General features: G+C 40.3%; 1 protein-coding gene across 4 annotated transcripts in view; it reads left to right on the forward strand.

The window, feature by feature from the left end:
• Positions 1-18635, forward strand: part of LOC126109883 (V-type proton ATPase 116 kDa subunit a 1) — a 117696-nt gene that overhangs the window by 71196 nt on the left and 27865 nt on the right. For all 4 annotated transcript variants that reach the window (XM_049914965.1, XM_049914967.1, XM_049914968.1 and 1 more), the window contains exons 5-9: positions 4190-4316; positions 4564-4740; positions 5055-5267; positions 10132-10282; positions 10637-10776. In XM_049914965.1, coding sequence (XP_049770922.1) covers positions 4190-4316; positions 4564-4740; positions 5055-5267; positions 10132-10282; positions 10637-10776 — 808 coding nt within the window. The remainder of the gene's footprint in view (positions 1-4189; positions 4317-4563; positions 4741-5054; positions 5268-10131; positions 10283-10636; positions 10777-18635) is intronic.

Here is an 18635-nt window from a genome sequence, read left to right on the forward strand (position 1 = left end):
TTCGGAATTCACACCTATCCTCATCACTGAATCCAGAAAAAGTTTCCTACCTACAGCTGCATCAGTTTAGAGTTAGCAGAAGCTCGCCGAGCTCAGCTGTGGAGAACAGTCACTTAGGGGATAATGAATGGCAAAAGAGAAGGTACCTTCAGACTGCCATTTCCAATACAGGATCTGGAAGCCCCTCAACAGGTTGAGAACAGAGGTGACAAGGTGCAAGGCTAATTCGAAGAAGTGGGCTGTTGGTGATGCTGTATATTGTGAATGTGGGGCAAGTGAGGATTCTGAAAACTTGGTGGTCTGCAGTAACTTGAGCAAACCCAATGACACAGAAGACTTATTTGCAGGAATGATGATTCCCTTGTGGTTGCTGAACATTGGAGTCATCAAATGTGAAATTACCTGTAATGGAATACACAGGATGAGATATTGACAATGTTTTGAAAAGGATATATTGCTACTCACCAAATAGTGGAAATGTTGAGTCGCAGACAGGCACAACAAAGAGACTACCGAACACACAAGCTTTCAACCAGAAGGCTTTCTTCTGAAATAGCGTGCATGTGCATGGAGTGTGCACACCCACACGCACATGCAGTGAATCACTGGCTCTTTTACCATTGCATATTTTTCTGCTGTGAAAATCTTGACCGCAACTAGATCCTTCTGGGTTTCAATAATTAAGGGATCTGTGGAACTTAAGGATTGTGATGGTGGCTTTCAACTGTATAAAGGGTGAGACTTAATTCATTTAATTTATTCACAAAGACAAAATATTACGCCAAATGTCATGTCTAGTAACAGTTAATTTCATTATTATGACCACTTGCCATGGGCCCACTTTTGAGAAGAATGCTTTATGTGAAGTATCACCATTACACATGCATAATCAGATGGAACAACATTTACCAGATGGCACTAAACTCATCAGGGGAAGACCTCTTGTGACAAGCTATGCATGTTCAAGGAATAGTCAGCAGTATGAAGATGGCCAAATGGTTGTCAGCCGAATTCTTGCAACTAGATGTTGACACAGCCCATCTGTGATCTAGAAACCTCTCGTGTAATTTAATCTTTTCAATCACAAGAGACCTTGAGCTTCACTTCTCCAGTTGGAAGAACTGTGTGAATTTTCTCAGGTTTCAGCATATATGAACATTGCCATTGCTCACTTGGTCAGTTGGTCTGCATCTTATTGTATGTACGTTATCTCATCCAGTCTCGTAAGGGTGTAACAGTTTTCAGAGCCACTGAAATGGTGATCTTTGAATTCTGTCAAAGTTGTTGCAGTATCCACAAAACAGAAACTTTGTCATGCCATGACACTTTAGAATTACAGTGCCAGAACCCTACTAATATCCAATTTTCTAGAGTTCCACTACTAGCCAGTGGCCATATACAATTGAATCTATTCAGTGGTGACATCTGGTACAGTTACAGTGTGTGGTGTGTCAATTGATGTTGATACTCCACTTTAAACTTTCTTTGGCACGTATATTTGCTGAAATGATGATGAATACCTGCACCACTTTGTCTTCATCCTCCGGTGAATGGCTGCTGGTTGCTGACTGCTGACTTTCGTGACTCAAAAATTGTATCCCCATATTTTGTCCTAGACCTACAAAGTATCTACCATCTTTCCACAGTCATCAGTTTCCATCACACCACAGTATTGTGATCCATGTCAGGTGTTTGCTTGTACAGTTACTTATATGTGTAGCTATACTTCCTAATTGAAGAAACTTATTTTTTATATTTGAGTTATTCTTTTAGCCTATTTCATTGTTCACCATACAAATAAATTTGCTTGACAGCCATTACAACTGCTTTGAAACTTCCTTGGATTTTTCGTTCTAGTAAGAGTCTAAATAAAGCTTTTGTGTCTACACACCTTCTCCTGCAGAAATTGCCTTCCTTTGTGGATGGAGATGATTATAATTGATTTTGCTTCACTGTAGCTCATGTGTTATCTGCTCAGTCTGCATTAATGCTAATTCATTGTGTTCCCCTTCCCTGTACCATTTCTACAATGAAACAGTGCTGATAAATGCACTTGTTTCCCCAAACTAGATGTCATGCGTTTCAAATTACCATACTGTAATCAATCGTAGATTTAAGCAGCCCTTTTTTTCCACAATTTGTGATGTAGGTACAAAGTTCTACTCCACGCTTGTAGCATTAATAGCATGAATTTTGCAGAAGTTTCAGGCTTGTGAGTGAAGGTAGGGTCTGACTTAACAGAAAAACTGCTATGTAGAAGTAAAACAGTTTGCTTTAATTTTAGTTTCTTGCATGATTTTTATCCGTAGGAGGTAATTCCAACAATATCTTAGTGAACTTTCCCTTCTGTACATACGTAGTTCTTGAAAATATTGAATTGTCTTCACTTAAATAATATTCCTCATTCTCGAGCTACCGTTCCTTTCCACAGAGAACATGAAATCCAAACCTAGATGAGAATGTAATTATTTTTCTGTGTAACTGACTTGATAATACATTCGGTTGATAAGCGTTATTTGGTTTTGAAGCTATTATGTCTGTTTTACAGCTTTTTTGAGTGTTATGTATTGTTGTAAGGCCTCCACAAAACAGAGGAATGTCCAGTTTGCTTTCAAAGGACATGCTTTTTGTGGTTTGTGTGTTACAGACAATTCAGTTTTTGCCTTTCAGTGCTTAGTGTCATTGCTACCATGTTGTGAAAATTGTTAAATAAAATTTGACACATTTTGTATTATATGTAAATAGCAGCATATAAAAACTAGATCATGCAAACTTTCTAGTTTACTTTCAAGGTACAGTTACAGAGCTTTCTGTAAGTTTGCCCAGCAAAAGTTAAGTTTAGTATTAACGAAAACAACTAGATGAGAAAATCTGTATTATATGTAACATCTTCAGTGAAATGCCAAACATGTTTTATTGAAGTTTTCTGTTTGAATAGTATGTAGATGGAGGGACATAAAGGACTACAGCTGACACTTGGTTAACAGATGAATGCCAAAAAGTCTTAATATGGAGGATATTGCCTCATGAAGAAAATTAAATTTGTGCCTTTATGTATAATACTTTTGTGTAGTGGAATTTGCATCAAACCAGAAGATAAATAATTTTTTTTTTGTTCCTCATGGCTATGTCTATTTACATGATGTTACACTAAAATTCTCTCTTAATGAATATGGGAATCTTGTGATTTGTTTAACAACAGACAAGCATTTTGCAGCATAAGTACTGTCTGGAACTTAGTTTATGTTGCTGTTGTTTATGTTTAGGGCTTCACCACTGTTGTGAAAAGCAACCTTTGTATTACAAAGAGCTTGAAAACTGTCAATAGTGAGATGTACACTGTTTCCTTGTAATAATGAAATAGTTAGTGGCTACTGAAATACTTATCAAGACTTTTGGTGTGAGCTGTCTTCGCATGAGACATGAGTGACTTTCTGAACATTGTTGAAGGGTGACTAATTGTTCTTTATTATCAAATTTAATTTAGATGTGTTGATTAGCCTGGTTTTCTTTATTATCAAATTTAATTTAGATGTGTTCATTAGCCTGGTTTCTTTATTAGTCACAACTGACTGAACACTGTGAATATTGTTAAATGTTCTAATATGAAATTCTTTGACTGATGCAGGCAGAACTATTAATGATTTGATGTAATCATTAAATATTTTACAAAAGGGAGGCATAGTATAGCCAGCAGCACAGTGAAAAAGATTTTGAGACATTCTGAGGAACTGAACTCTGTGAAGTTGGTGTGCTGCTTGTCCCCCCCTTTGGAAATTGTCTGCTAAGCAAGTTCCGTTCTTTAGTCAGAAATGCGTTCTATTAGATTCGTTGGTTGGATCACATCATTCATTGATATAGTGTTAGAAATGGGACTGCTGCACAAATTTGACAACAGCAACTGCTTTGATTTTGATGCAGTACACATTCTTATATTTATTAGTGTAGGCAAACAGTGGAAATCTAAAATACTGTGTCAAAGTAAGATTTAAATGTGAGTCTTTTAAAACGTGAGCTTACTGTTTTCTTAATACACATTTGTCTGGGGAAAAAAGGTTTTTGTGACAGCTGCTGTCGGTTGTTGACAAACTGCAAGAGAACCATGTGTAAGACAGGGATACCATAAATGTGTTAAGAGAAAAAAATTCCACTACTTCGTAACTTTCTCTCGATCCTGTGTCACCTCCAGGTTTGTAGCCGGAGTTATCCTCAGAGAACGCATTCCAGCTTTTGAGCGGATGCTGTGGAGGGCATGCCGTGGAAATGTGTTTCTTCGGCAAGCTGAGATAGAAACACCACTTGAAGACCCATCTAATGTAAGTGTTGGGAAAGTATTTTGTTAAATGAATACATTGTTTTTCATATCATGGACAAACATTAGGTTATGCAAGTCCTGAGAAACAATAAGAATTAGGGTGGTAGATGAATTGTAATAATGTTTAAAATGAGTTACAGTGCTATATAAAATGAAGCATGGCTAGTAAATGTTGGAAAACCTATCCCATCTACCACTTTCTCTGAAGACACTGAATGCACTTTGCTTATGTCACAATTTCTTTGAAGGGGGATGCAGTCTACAAATCAGTATTCATCATCTTCTTCCAAGGAGACCAGTTAAAGACAAGAGTGAAAAAGATCTGTGAGGGCTTCCGTGCCACTCTGTACCCGTGCCCCGAAGCTCCTGCTGACCGCCGTGAAATGGCTATGGGCGTCATGACGAGGATTGAAGATCTCAACACAGTGAGTAATAAGAGTTGCTCATTATTTTCTTGAGTGTGGTGCCACACTAGAGTAGCACAGGTCAGATTTTGTTGCTCAATTCTTCTGTAAATATGATATTAATTCAAGGTGCCCATGCATGTGCACGCGTGTGCTTGCGCATTGTTTATCCCCCCCCCCCCCCCAAACAGTTTTAATGTAATAAAATTCTATGCACTTATACCAATGTGGCTAGTTTCACTTCAAGTAGCAGCTGGTTGTTAGCCAATTTAGTTTAATTTGAATTTTTTTGTGTGCAGGTATTTCACTATACTGAAATTGTGCCTGTTCTGTAGGTGCTGGGACAGACTCAAGACCATCGCCACCGTGTCCTCGTGGCTGCTGCCAAGAATATAAAGAACTGGTTTATCAAAGTGCGGAAGATAAAAGCAATCTACTTCACATTAAACCTGTTCAACCTGGATGTAACCCAGAAGTGTCTGATTGCTGAGTGTTGGGTTCCACTGCTAGACCTGGAGACAATTCAACTTGCCCTTCGCCGCGGAACGGTAGGATCTGTGTGAAAAATAACTCCAGTTCTTAACAGAATTACTAGTTTGTCTGCTAATGGGCACTTTCCTTATTATTCCTTGGTAATAATGTTGTTTCACTGACAGTTCTCTTAAAAATATGAAGTTATTTGAAAGAAACAAGACTTCTGTTAATTAATGTGAATAGTTAAGTAGCATTATGATTTTATTCATAGCTGTTATTTTCTCAGCAACCTTGGTAAAGAGAAATAAAAATATCTGTGCAACTGATGATTGCAAAGGTTCAGATTAGCCCGAAAAGGAAAACACATAAGGGGCATTCAAAAAGAAACGCACCAGAGGCATAATTACAGAAACCATTACCTGTATGTTAGAAGTACTAACCCTGGCTGTTGACATTTGTCCCACTGTGACACAAGGCGGTGAATGGCTGTCTCATAAAAATTCCTGGACCTGCAATGTTAATCAGCTCCGCACATACAGCTGGATGTTGTCGTCCACACGAGTGCAGAAAAGGTTATGCTGACATTCTTCTTTGATCAAGATGACCCCCTTCAGATTCACTTCCTGCAGCACAGGGCAACAGTGAATGTTCAGTGTTACTTGCAAACCTTGACCACCCTTCGCCAAGCGATCAAATCAAAATGACCAGGCAATCCCACCCGTGGGGTCATTCTGTCCCACGACAGTGCAATGCCTCGTATGGTGAACTTGGTCATGGCATTCCTGCAGATATTCAAGTGGGAGGTTCTCGGCCATCCTCGATACTGTCTGGACCTCTATCCCTGTGATAACGCCATTTTTGGTCCCCTTAAAAAGGCTCTGAGGGGCAAATGATTCACCTCGGATGACGGCATCCAGCTGTATGTGCAGTACTGGTTAACATCACAGCCGCGGGAATTTTATGAGACAGCCATTCACCACCTCGTGTCACAGTGGGACAAGTGTCTCAACAGCCAGGGTCAATACTTCTAACATACAGGTATTGGTTTCTGTAATTATGCCTCTGGCCTGTTTCTTTGAGTGCCCCTTATAGAATGAATATATGTTACTAGTGTTGGCTTAGAACATTGAGATGAGGAGTTTCATATGAGAACCGAAAGAAAAAAAAGCTGACGTTGCTCAGTTGGCAGCAGATAGCTGCGGGTTGGGAATTACCGAGAGGAACAGGAAAATAGACAGATCAGGTAACAGATTGGAGCGGAAGTTGAAATTGCAACTGGATATGATAGAATGCAGGTGAACTGGACATGTTGCCAGGCTGCTGGATTCCAAAAGTTAAGAAATGGCAGACACAACCACATATTGGAAATTGGGCACATGAGCTTAGAAAATATACATAAGCAACGAGATTGCTTATGGCTGAAGACTATAGCCCATCAAAAAGTCCAGAGGAGGCATTCATTCTTCAATGGATGTTGTGTGTGGTGGGTCAGTAATGGCTGTTCAAATGTGGGTTTACTTCATCTGTATTCCACAGGCCACTGTGCTGTGGAGGGTACTTTTGGTACCACTAACTGATCCCCCATTCCCTGTTCCATTCGTGAATGTTTGTAAACCTCCATATTAGCTCGAATTTCTTGAATTTTCCTGAGTAATTTTGGGGGGACATGTGTGATATGAGGTACTATGTATAAATGTACTCTCTCAGAATTTCAATAGTAGACATGTCAATACATCCTCTTGCACCCAAGAAAGTATATGCCACTAGCTGACATCACAGTAAAACAAAATTATGTATGAAACTATTGAAACAAATAAGAGAGGGAATTGGTGGCCATTATGTATTGTGACCAGGATTTGACTGAATATCAGGAAATCAAAGTCCAATGACCAGTATAGAGGGGAAGGGGAGGGGGATGGGGAGGGGGTGTGGGGGAGAACAAAATGAATATACCATTGCACCATAGAGTCCGGTGTTGCTGCGGGTCAGAACTTGTAGGCCGGTCATGAACTCTAATTGGCCAAGAGAATTGAGTGTGGTGCTGCAGCTAGCTACATTAGTGCTCATGTGTGTAACAGCTCCACCTGGTGACAGAGGCCTATTTCTGTGCTCTCTGACAAGGTTTTGAAGTTGTAAGGCTGGGACACCACCTTACCTATCTTTCAGAGGCAAAGTTGTAGTCATACAATAGATGCACATAGAAGTGAAAGTGACACATTACCTAACTTTTAGAACTAATAGCTCCTTCTGTGAGAGTGGCAGACTGGGGAAGTTTAAAAAGGAATGACTGGTCACTCAGACCACAGGATGAGAGGGACTCCATTTATAATGTTAAAGAGATTGTGTTAAATGAATGCAGGAGGATGTTGGGATGCAAAGATGTGTTTGAAAGCAAGTTTCCATCTGTTGAGTTCAGGGCAGGAGGTTCCAAGTAGCCAGTGGTGTAGCAAGCACTCAGGTCCCTTCCGTCACTATACTTTCTATATTATTTGTGTCCTTATTCTTAATGGCTCTGTTGTTTCGTCTACCCATAGTCATCTTTATGTATCACTCTATTTTTATCCCTGGACTGAAGCTGGTACAGTGCTTACCAATGTACCATCTGTAAGCCTCACTCACTCACTCACCTCACCTCAGCTTCACTACGGGCCTTGGGTCTGAGTGGCCTTACTTCCCTTTTAACCTTACAGCTCACAAAATTGTGCACAAACTGTCAGCTATGCATCCTGGCTGATTATAAGTGTGTGTTTGACTAGGATTCAATGGTAGGACCTTTGCCTTCTGTGGGCAAGTGCTCTACCGGCTGAGCCGTAGACTGTGACTCGTCACCACATCTTTACTTCCAACAGTACCTGATTTCTTACTATCCAATCTATACAGCAGTTCTCTTGCATTGTGTGGGACTGGCAATCTTAAAAGAAATAGTGTTTCAGGTTTGAGTCTGAAATCTTGCCTTTTCCTACTAAAATATTCTTTTACGTTTAACAATATAAGCAAAAGATAGGTTGCTGCTTACCATAAAGATGACATGTTAAGTTGCAGGCAGGCACAATGAGAAGACACTTACACACTAGCTTTCAGTCAAAGCTTTTGTCAGAAAAGGAAAGACGCGCACTCATTCATTCACTCGTGACTGCCATCTCTGGCAGTTTAGCCAAAAGCTAACGTGTAAGGGGCTTTCCATTGTGCCTGTCTGCGATTTAATGAGTCATCTTCGTGGAAAGTAGCAGTCTGTCTTTTTCCTTATACTATTGATACTCTAACCTGGAGTTTCCATTATCTGTTCCTTTCATAGCTGCTTTAATTGCGGCTCAGGCAAAAGTGGATCACATAGGTAAGCAGTCTCAAGATAGTACATCAAATTTTTTAAGATTTGATGAAAGTATGTTGAATTTCAATTTTTTATTTTAAAATCAGCCCATTTCCTTCTGAGTGGGGTGGTCAGTGTTAACCTTTTAGTGAGTTAAGTAGCACAATAGTAACTATCTAAGACTTATGTGATAACGCCATTGAAAAATTGGTTTCACTTCCCAGTTATGACTAAGTATGCATTAAGATGCTGGCACTTTTTTTAATGAAAAATCACAAACACATTTGATACGTCACACCATAGGGCAGTACTTTACAACAGCATGTGGTCACATTGACAAATTACTATCCAAATTATTTGTCAATTATCAATAAATGAAATTGTCTGATTCATATTTCACTACAAAAAATAATCTAAATCCAATTAAATTTATTATTATTATTATTATTATTATTATTATTATTATTATTATTAGTATTATTTCTTTATTTTCTCAGACGTTATGTCTGGTCAAAAATGGAAAGTGACGGGGACCTTGATCAAGAGTGACTTCCTTTTAACTGTACAGTATATGTTATATTGCATTTAGGAACTTTCGGGTGATTGAACATGTATCAATAATTACAGATTTCTGTAGTTGTATATATACGTTTGGATGTAGCTGTATTGCGTTGATGTACTGGTGGATATTGTGTGATATGACTCCTGTAGTTGATAGTATAATTGGTAAAATGTCAACTTTATCCTGATGCCACATGTCCTTGACTTCCTCAGCCAGTTGGATGTATTTTTCAATTTTTTCTCCTGTTTTCTTTTGTATATTTGTTGTATTGGGTATGGATATTTCGATTAGTTGTGTTAATTTCTTCTTTTTATTGGTGAGTATGATGTCAGGTTGTTGTTGTTGTTGTTGTTGTTATTATTATTATTATTATTATTGCCACACATATAATCAGGACAAACGTAGCTGGCCAGGGTGGCCGAGTGGTTCAAGGCTCTACAGTCTGGAACCGCGCGACCACTACGGTCGCAGGTTCGAATCCTGCCTCGGGCATGGATGTGTGTGATGTCATTAGGTTAGTTAGGTTTCAGTAGTTCTAAGTTCTAGGGGACTGATGACCTCAGAAGTTCATGATCGAAGTAAGGTGAATGCAGCTTAAGGCTGCCACTTGTTAATTGGCTAAAGCTGTGTACCAAAACACAAGATGAGGAATGCACATAAAGAGATGTCATCCTTTCCCATGACAACGCTAAGCCTCACATGATGAACCACACTAGAAGCAAGATGGAGGACATTCAGTGGGAAACCCTCAATCACCCTCCCCACAATCAGGATTAGTCCCCTATGAGATGTTGAGGAGCAGTGTGCACTAGGTTGATAATGTGCCCTCAATCTTTTTATGACAAAGAATGTTCAAGCTTTCAAACCACTGGAAAAAGTATGTAGTGTGTGCAGAGGGCTATGTAGAGAAAACTGAAGTTTCCTTTTGTGCAAAAGATAAATGAGTAAATGTATAAGAAACAATTACTATTTATATTTGAATCACCCTCATATATATATATATTGTAATCAAATAATATGAAATGGAAAGAGCCTCATAAAGAAATTATTCTTTCACTGCTTCCAGGAACGCAGTGGCAGCTCAGTTCCTCCAATTCTGAATCGGATGCAGACATTTGAGGATCCACCTACGTATAATAGAACAAATAAGTTTACGAATGCGTTCCAGACTTTAGTTGATGCATATGGAGTTGCCAGCTATAGGGAAGTAAATCCAGGTAATATTTAAAAAAATCTTAAGCCTTTATAAGTGTAATTAGCTTTGAGTGCATTGAATAATGGGCTTGGTTATTGCCTGTCTTATTTGTAGAACAGGAGAGAATAAATTGTTCTAAATTTTCCCATCTTTTTTAATGCAGTATAGGACCTTAGGAATGTAATTGCATTAAAAATGTGGAAAAAACAAGCTCATGAAAAACCTGTAGGATCCATACCTTAAGTTGGAACAAAATCATTTTGGGCTTTGTGAATTTTGTCTGTATCTGAATTTCATTTTGGACTGAAGCAAAAGTTTTAAGTTTATAAAAACTTAAAGCTGTGTATATAAATACGGTAAAAAATCTTTGTTTCAGCACCTTACACCATAATCACATTTCCATTTTTGTTTGCTGTAATGTTTGGAGATACTGGACATGGGCTAATCATGGCATTATTTGGATTCTGGATGGTGCTGAAGGAGAAGCCACTAGCTGCTAAGAAGTCAGACAGTGATGTAAGTTTCCAGTTCAATATTTTTTTTTTGACGAATTTTTAATTGTGCTCGTAATGTTCATAAAGTTTAGAAGAATATTAAGTCAAAGCATAAAACTTTGGAACAAACAAACAGAGCTCACAGAATAAATTTCATGCTGGGTAAGAATACTTATTCATTTTTTAAAGTGTTAATTCATACAATGTGCCTAGAGATCCTAACCTGAAGGTCAACCTTGTGTCATGTAGCAACCTAGGTTTACATTATAGACTAAGCCTGTACAGAAAATTAACAATGAACAGTTGTAGACTAATTTTTCTTACACAAACTACATCCAACATTTTATTTAAATAGATAGCTATTCTTTGAATAACACTACTGCATCCTTAAAGTAGTATGGAAAGGATAGACTGCTGCTCGCCATACACCAAAGGCATTTTTAGCAATTTGCTTAGCAGCAGAGGTGACTTTGGATGCCTCACAGCCTGGAAGAGAGAGATCTTAGTCACAGTCCACACTACTGACGCCCTTAAAGTGTCAAAGCATTACCTTAAAAAATGCAATTTTTTAAAATCTATTAAGAAGTTTAATTGCATCTTATTTAATACGGAGTCTTGAATGATGACGCTAATAATCAACTGCTTTTAATGCAAAAATTGATTATTATTTGTTGTTTTCCGTCCTGGAATTCTCCTATCATACTACTTATGTGAACTCCAAAGGTTTTCCATCTTTCTTAGAAGTAGGAGTCATTGACTTTCTTGAGGTAGCATGTGAAAAGTTTGAAAGGAATGTTGTTACCTGATCTTTATGAAACCATTTTTGTTGATACTGGTTTTACCTCTCATTTTAACTATATTTACTTTAAATGTAATATTTGCTAGTGAAACAGTTCTAGGGCATTAAAAGATTGGTATTTAACTGCAGCCTGTACCATGTGATACTTGTAAAAGTTTCAGACCAGATTAGCAGACCTGTATTATGGTGAACCCTAAGAGGGCGAGATATCTTTGTGTGGTTTCTCTCTTTACTGTCCCTACTTAACATGCTGGACAGCTAAAATTCGGATGCAGCGTAGACCATATAGTAGTCATAAAAGTTGTGTAAGGTGTCCTGTGTTCTAATGAAAGAATCAGATTGTTACTATTCATATGAATGGTAAGTCTAAGTTGGAATATCAACAATATCATGGAAAGGATAGATTGCTACCCACACCAAAACCTCCAGGTGTCCGACCTTCAGATCGGTACCAAATGTTGTGTGTTGATAAGAGTATCAATCAAAACACTGATTTAGTTGATGCTGTGTGCTGTCATCCAGCAGAAGATGTATAAACAGCAATTAAAAGTAAAAGGAGAACTATGGAGTACACGAAAAGTGTATCTGTAGAATGTGAATGTCAAGGTTAGCGGTAGGTGAGACGATAGTGTCGCAGTGTTGTACTAAAGCTTCAGAGTTAGGAACCCAGTGATGACAATTTTTTTAACAGTTTACGTGTGGAATTGTTATATGGGAGAACATTTTCTGACATTAAAAAGGACGTTTCTGAGTTTGTAGCACTGTTCTTTTGGCAGTTTGCTTTCGCTTTGTTAGTTGAAAGTAGCAAGCCTATATAGTACATTTGTATAGATACTACGACATCTATCTATACAAATGTACTCTATACGTTTGCTACTTTCAACTAACGAAGCAAAAGCAAATTGCAAAAAGAACAGTGCTACAAACTTCGAAGCGTCATTTCAGATGTCAGAAAAAATGTTCTCCCACATAACAATTTCACATGTAAACTGTTAAAAAAATTTGCCATCAATGGGTTTCAAACTTGAGACTTTTGTACAACAATCTGACACTCTACCTACTTGCCTTCCAATGACCTTGACATTCGCATTCCACAGACGCGCTTTCTTTAAAATCCGTAGTTCTGGTGTTACTTTTAATTACCATTTAAGGATCTTCTACTGGATGACAGCATGAACTAAATCAGTGTTTTGGTTGATACTCTATTGACACACAATGTTTGGTGCCGATCTGACTGTCTGACATCTGGAGGTTTGGGTGTTAGTGTAAAATTGACACATTGAGTTGGACATGCACAGCGAAAAGATTGTAACACACCGAGCTTTCAGAAAAGAAGGGAACATACACATTCACACAAAAAGCACACTTAATGTGCACATGACTGCTTTCTCCAGCTGCTATGGCCAGAATGAAACTGTTTTGCATCGATTTGAAGCAACAGTCCGGATTGATGGGAGGAAGGGGGGGGGGGGGCAGATAGCAGGGTATAGGTGGGGGAGAGAAGTCAGTGCTACCTATTGGAGAATGTAAGGACAATATGATGGCAGAACAAAGCTGCCAGGTGCAGCATTGGGAGGCCGTGGTGGTCAGAGGGGAGGGATGGCCAGTAGGAAAGGAGAAGAGCAGAGAAGGGAAAAAAGCGGTGGGTACGGTGACCTATGGTGGTGCACAATGAGGGTGAGGGAATGTAAATTGTGAGGAGCTGATAGGACAGTGCATAGAAACTATTGGGTGGAGGGAGTGGGGATAGTAGGTTGTCATACCAATAAAAAATGTTGTGTAATGATTGTAGCAGAGCTGGTACACGACAGGACTGCTTTCACATGCGGCAGCCTCTGTTGGGCAGGTCTTGCACCTTGATCTTCCATGGGGTATGATCCTTGTGGCAAGGGGTTGGGATTGGCACGGGCATAGACTAGGATGTTGTGGAAGTTGGGTGGGCAATGGAACACCTCTTTAGGAGGGCTGTGAATGATGATAGATGATAAAAGCTGTGACAAAGGATGTGGTTCAGTTGTTAGTTAGGGGTGGTGCTGGATGACGAGGGGGCACTCCTTCGTAGCTGGTTCTTCGGATTGGTGGGAGGATTGTGGTGATGTGGCACAGGAAATTTGTTTGCAGTCTAGGACGAGGAATAGTGCTGTTCTGTGAAGGCTTTTGTTAGTCTGTCAATTTACTGGGCAAGGGAATTCTTGGTACTGCAGATGAGACATCCCTGGGTGATCAGGCTGTATGGGAGAGATTTTATGTTTGTAAGATGTGGCAGATGTTAAAATACAGGTACTGTTGAAGGCTGGTATGTTTAACGTGGACAAAAGTGTGGTTGGAGCCATCAGAGGAAGTGATAAACATACGGGCAAGTGGCTTTCTGGGTTTAGGACGACCACATGAAGAAGATGGGGAGATGAAGTTGACATTGCGAAGGAATGGGGATATGGTGCGTTGGTGCTGAGTCCAGATTGTGAAGGTATCATCAATGAACCTGATCCAAACCAGGGCTTTTGGGTTCTGAGAGACTAAGAACATTTCCTGTAGATGGCCCATTAACAGGTTGACATAGGAGGGTGCTATGCTGATGACAATGGCTGTGCCTTGTATTTGTTTGTACGCCTTCCTTTCAAAGTAGTAGCAGGTGTGTTTGGGATAAAGCTAGTAAGGTGTATGAGGAATGATGTAGTGTGTTTGGTGTCTGAAGAACATAGAGAGGGGCTGTGTTCAATATTGGCAAGACCAAGGGCATGAGGGATGTTGGTGTATAGGGTAATGGCATCAACAATGATGAGAAGGAATCCAGGAGGTAAAGGTATGGGGGTGGTGGAGAGTTGGTGAAGGAAGTGGTTGGTATCTTTGACATGGGAGGCTAGATTTCGGGCAGTGGGTTGGATGTGTCAGTCAGTGAGGGCAGAAATAGTTTCAGTGGGAGCACAATAACCTGCTACAATGGGTCATCTGTGTTTGTTTGGATTTGTGGATTTTGGGTAGCATGTAGAAGGTGGGTATGGGGTGTCAGAGGGGTGAGGAGAGAGATTGATTCAGGGGTGAGGTCCTGGGAAGAGTCTAAGGTTTTAAGCAGGGATTGGAGCTACAGTGGACTTCTGGGATGGGATCACTCGGGCAGAATTTTTAGGTGAAGGAGCTACAGTTGTCAGAGGTATTCCGCCAGATATACTGCAACTCATAATTACAGTGGCGGTACCTTTATCTGCAGGTATGATTATTCGCCCAGGATTTGTTTTAACATTGTGTATGCCTGTCCTTTCTTTTGCTGAAAGGTTGGTGGTGTTAGGAAGGAGCATGGGGAAGGATGGTGAGGCCAAGTTGAAATTAAGGAATTACTGGAAGGTGACTCGGGGTGGTTCTGAGGGAGGGGGTTTGGTTTGGGTGGGGTGGGAGGTGGGGGTGAGGATCACAGTTGGTTTTTGATATGAACTGGGAGAGGCAGGGTTCAATGTTGTCATTAGGTTGGCCTTGGTTAGAGAGATTGGTGGCAAATAAATGTTTTCAGTGTCAGAACAATCCCAGAACACTGTTGTTAAACTCCCTGCAATGGTACCACCTCTTCGCCACATCTACCTCCAACCAGTGAACCTAATCCCAACATTGAATCCTGACTCTCCCAGTTCGTACCACCACCAGCCATCTTCCATAAATAACTTACCTCCAACTTGGCATCGCGGTCTTTCCCCAGGCCCCTTCATAACATTAGCCTTTCAGCGGGAGAAAGGACAGGCATATACAGCCTCAAAACAGATCCTGATGTAATCGTCGTCCTTGCAGACAGTTTCCACCGCTGTTGTTATGACTTGCAGTGACTACCTGGTGGGAGGTCTCCAGCAGTTATCTCGCTCCTCCACCTATAAACTCTGCCAGAGTGGTCCCATCCCAGAAATCCACTGTAACTCCAATCCCTGCTTAAAGCCTTAGCACTTTTCCAGAACCTTTCCCCTGAACCCATTTCCCACCTCACCCCCATGACACACAGCACGCCCACCTTCTACTTGCTCCCGAAAATCTGCAAACCCAACAAACACAGATGCCCCATTGTAGCAGGTTATTGTGCTCCCACTGAAAGGATTTAGACCCTCTTTGACCAACACCTCCAATGAATTGCCCATAATCTGGCCTTCAAAGAAAAAGATAACCACTTCCTTCACAGACTCTCCACCATCCTCACCACTTTACCTCCTGGACCCCTACTCGTCACTGTTTATGCCACCTCCCTATATACCAACATACATCATCCCCATGCTCTTACCGCTGTTGAACACGTTCTTGAATGTCCTTCACACACAAAACTACTACCTCAATCCAAATACACCTAACTAACTATATTCTAATACACAGCTTCTTCTTTGAAGGGAGGATGTACAAATGAATCTATGGCACAGCCATGGGCACCTGCAAGGCACCTTTGAGAGCCAACCTTTTCATGGGCCACCCAGAGGAAACGTTTCTAGCCTCCCAAAACCTGAAAGCTCTGGTTTGGTTCAGGTTCATTGGTGGTGGTATTTTCATGCTCAGGACTTGAGGCCAAGACACCCTATCCTCATCCCTTCACAATGCCAATACCTTTTCTCCCACTCACTTCACCTGGTATTTCAGTACCTGCCACTGCTTTCACACAAAAAAATCCTCCATCTCCTGAGAACAAGCTGTAAGGGAGTGCTTCCATTGTCGCCCAATATCACCCCAGACTGGAACAACTGAACCACATCTTTTTTCAGGGCTTCCCATTCCTAAATGGTGTTCTGCCGTCCATCCAATCTCCACATCATCATAGTCCATCCTTACACCACTCCCAGCCCCACACCTCGCCACAGGAATTGCATCTCCTTCTCCTGACCTGAAAGACCTGCGCAGTTCACCCACCCAGCATTTCCTATTGCAGTTCTGTCACAGTTATTTTATACCATCAGAGGCTGGGCCACCTGGGTATGCCATGTCATACACCTGCTCTTCTGCAATCATTGCACGGCTTTTTATATTGGTATGACATCCAACCAGCTGTCCACCAGGATGAATAGCAGCAACCAAACTGTGGCCAGGACCAAAGTGCTTCACCCTGAGGCACAATGTGGCACTGAACATAATGTGGCGCTGAACAGTTCGACTCGACACAGTTGCATTGTGGCCACAGTGACTGGAGATAGCAGTCACGTGTGTGTAAGGTGTGCTTGCTCGTGTGAATGTGTTTGTTTCCCTTTATACAGAAACCTCTGGCCAAAATCTCAATGTGTAACATTCATTTTGTTGTTCCTCGCTGCAATTCAGTCTCATCTCTGTGGTGATTAACAATCTATCCTTTACAGAACATATGATATAGGATTCTGACCAATGTTCATGATTTAGAGTGTCAATCAGATGCTCCTTCAATTTCAGTGGCAGACACTAAAAGGGGGCATTGTACATCACTTTGTAGTTTATTCATGAAATTTCAGCAGTGAATGTTCCTGGGTGAGTCAACCAGTATATTGCTTCCTTCATGTATTTTGCAAAAGATCATGAAGATAAAATACAGGGGACTGGAGTCTCTTGGAGGCATACCAACTGTTGTTCTTCCTGTGCACTATTTATGAATGGAACAGAAAAGTGGGAATTAGGGGTAGTAGATGAGGTATCCTCCACCCCATTCCCTAAGATACCTTGTGGAGAAAAGATTTTGAGTGAAGCTTGTCACTGCCATCCACACTGCTCACTTCTGTTCAGAGGATTCAGAATGACAGTCATGCTGGTACTAGTTATCTAATAGTTTGCTGACATAGAACTTGTCAGCTGCAGGTTTGTTTGAGGCAGAGAATATGATTCAAAAATTTTGGCAAAGGAATCTTATTTTATATGTTACAGTGGAGTGCTTCGCACAGCATTCTCAGCTGCTGTGGTGATATTGTCAATGGCTGCTGCTTCAGCTACAATATTTTGTAAAGAACAGTTGGTGAAGATAAATTGCCATACAGTTTCACAATGTTTAATAGTGTATGAATCAATCTTACAGCATCCATTTAGCTGTTGTTGGATGTGTCATGAAAAGACAGGGTGTATCAAAAAGAATCATCCAATTAAAAAAAAAACGTAACTATTATGTTGTTTGAGGTGTGTGTGAACAACATACTGTTGGATAGAGCAAACTCTTGAGTTTTACTTGGTTCCCAGTAGGTAGCAGTACTGTGCGCCCACTTCAGTTCTAGTAAAAATGGTGTCGTGTGTAGATAACAGAAAGTTCATAAATTTGATTTGCAGCTCCCTGTATTAGCCGCGTGTGCAGTTAAAATTTTGGATGTGAGGTTTGCCAGTTATGCAAAACACCGTTTTTTTCTCAGTGCCCAAACATGTTTTGGCACCACTGTGCCATCATCAGTGGGTTTCGTTTTTATTTGTTCTGCAATGTGAACATTTTTGTTAAATGATTATAAAATCGTGCAACTTTAGTTCAAACAACAGATAGTTTCTTTTTGGAAATACCTTTGGTGTGCATGAATTATTTGTATCACTTGTGTGTTAATTACTCCAGGTAGCTTGTCACCTGCAACCAAACGATGTTGATGAAGTTTTTGCTGGGAGTTAACCTATCTTCTAGAATGTAATTTAGTTTGTCGCGATGTTTTTGTACCTATATTCGTTTTTACTTAAGTTTTCGTGTGGCATGCACTTTCATTCTCCGCATCATGCTCAGGTGTTGTGATGCACATGTAACTATAACAAGTATTTTCCACAAAAAACATCGTAAAACACTTCACCTCGCCAAAACACAGTGTGATTGTGGTTTGTTGTGTGTCCTAGCCCAGTCAGTGTTCATTTGTTCACCAGACAGTTTGGTGCCAAATTTTAATTTTGTTTGCATTTTATCTTTGTGTGTGCGTGTGTGCGTGCGGTATGTTCATTTTTGTACTGTTTGCATATTTTATTTAACTTGTCTAGCATATTGGTAGTGTAACTATTTTCTACCTCTATTTGTATTATTGTGTTTAGTTCTTGTGTGTAGTTCTGTTTGTTCATGGGTGTTCTATTTAATCTGTGTAGCATGACTCTGAAGTTTGCATGCTTATGTGTCTATGGGTGGTTTGATAGGTTGTGAATGGTGGTGC

This window comes from Schistocerca cancellata, chromosome 12 (genome assembly GCF_023864275.1).
Source record: "Schistocerca cancellata isolate TAMUIC-IGC-003103 chromosome 12, iqSchCanc2.1, whole genome shotgun sequence".
Lineage (NCBI taxonomy): Eukaryota > Metazoa > Arthropoda > Insecta > Orthoptera > Acrididae > Schistocerca > Schistocerca cancellata.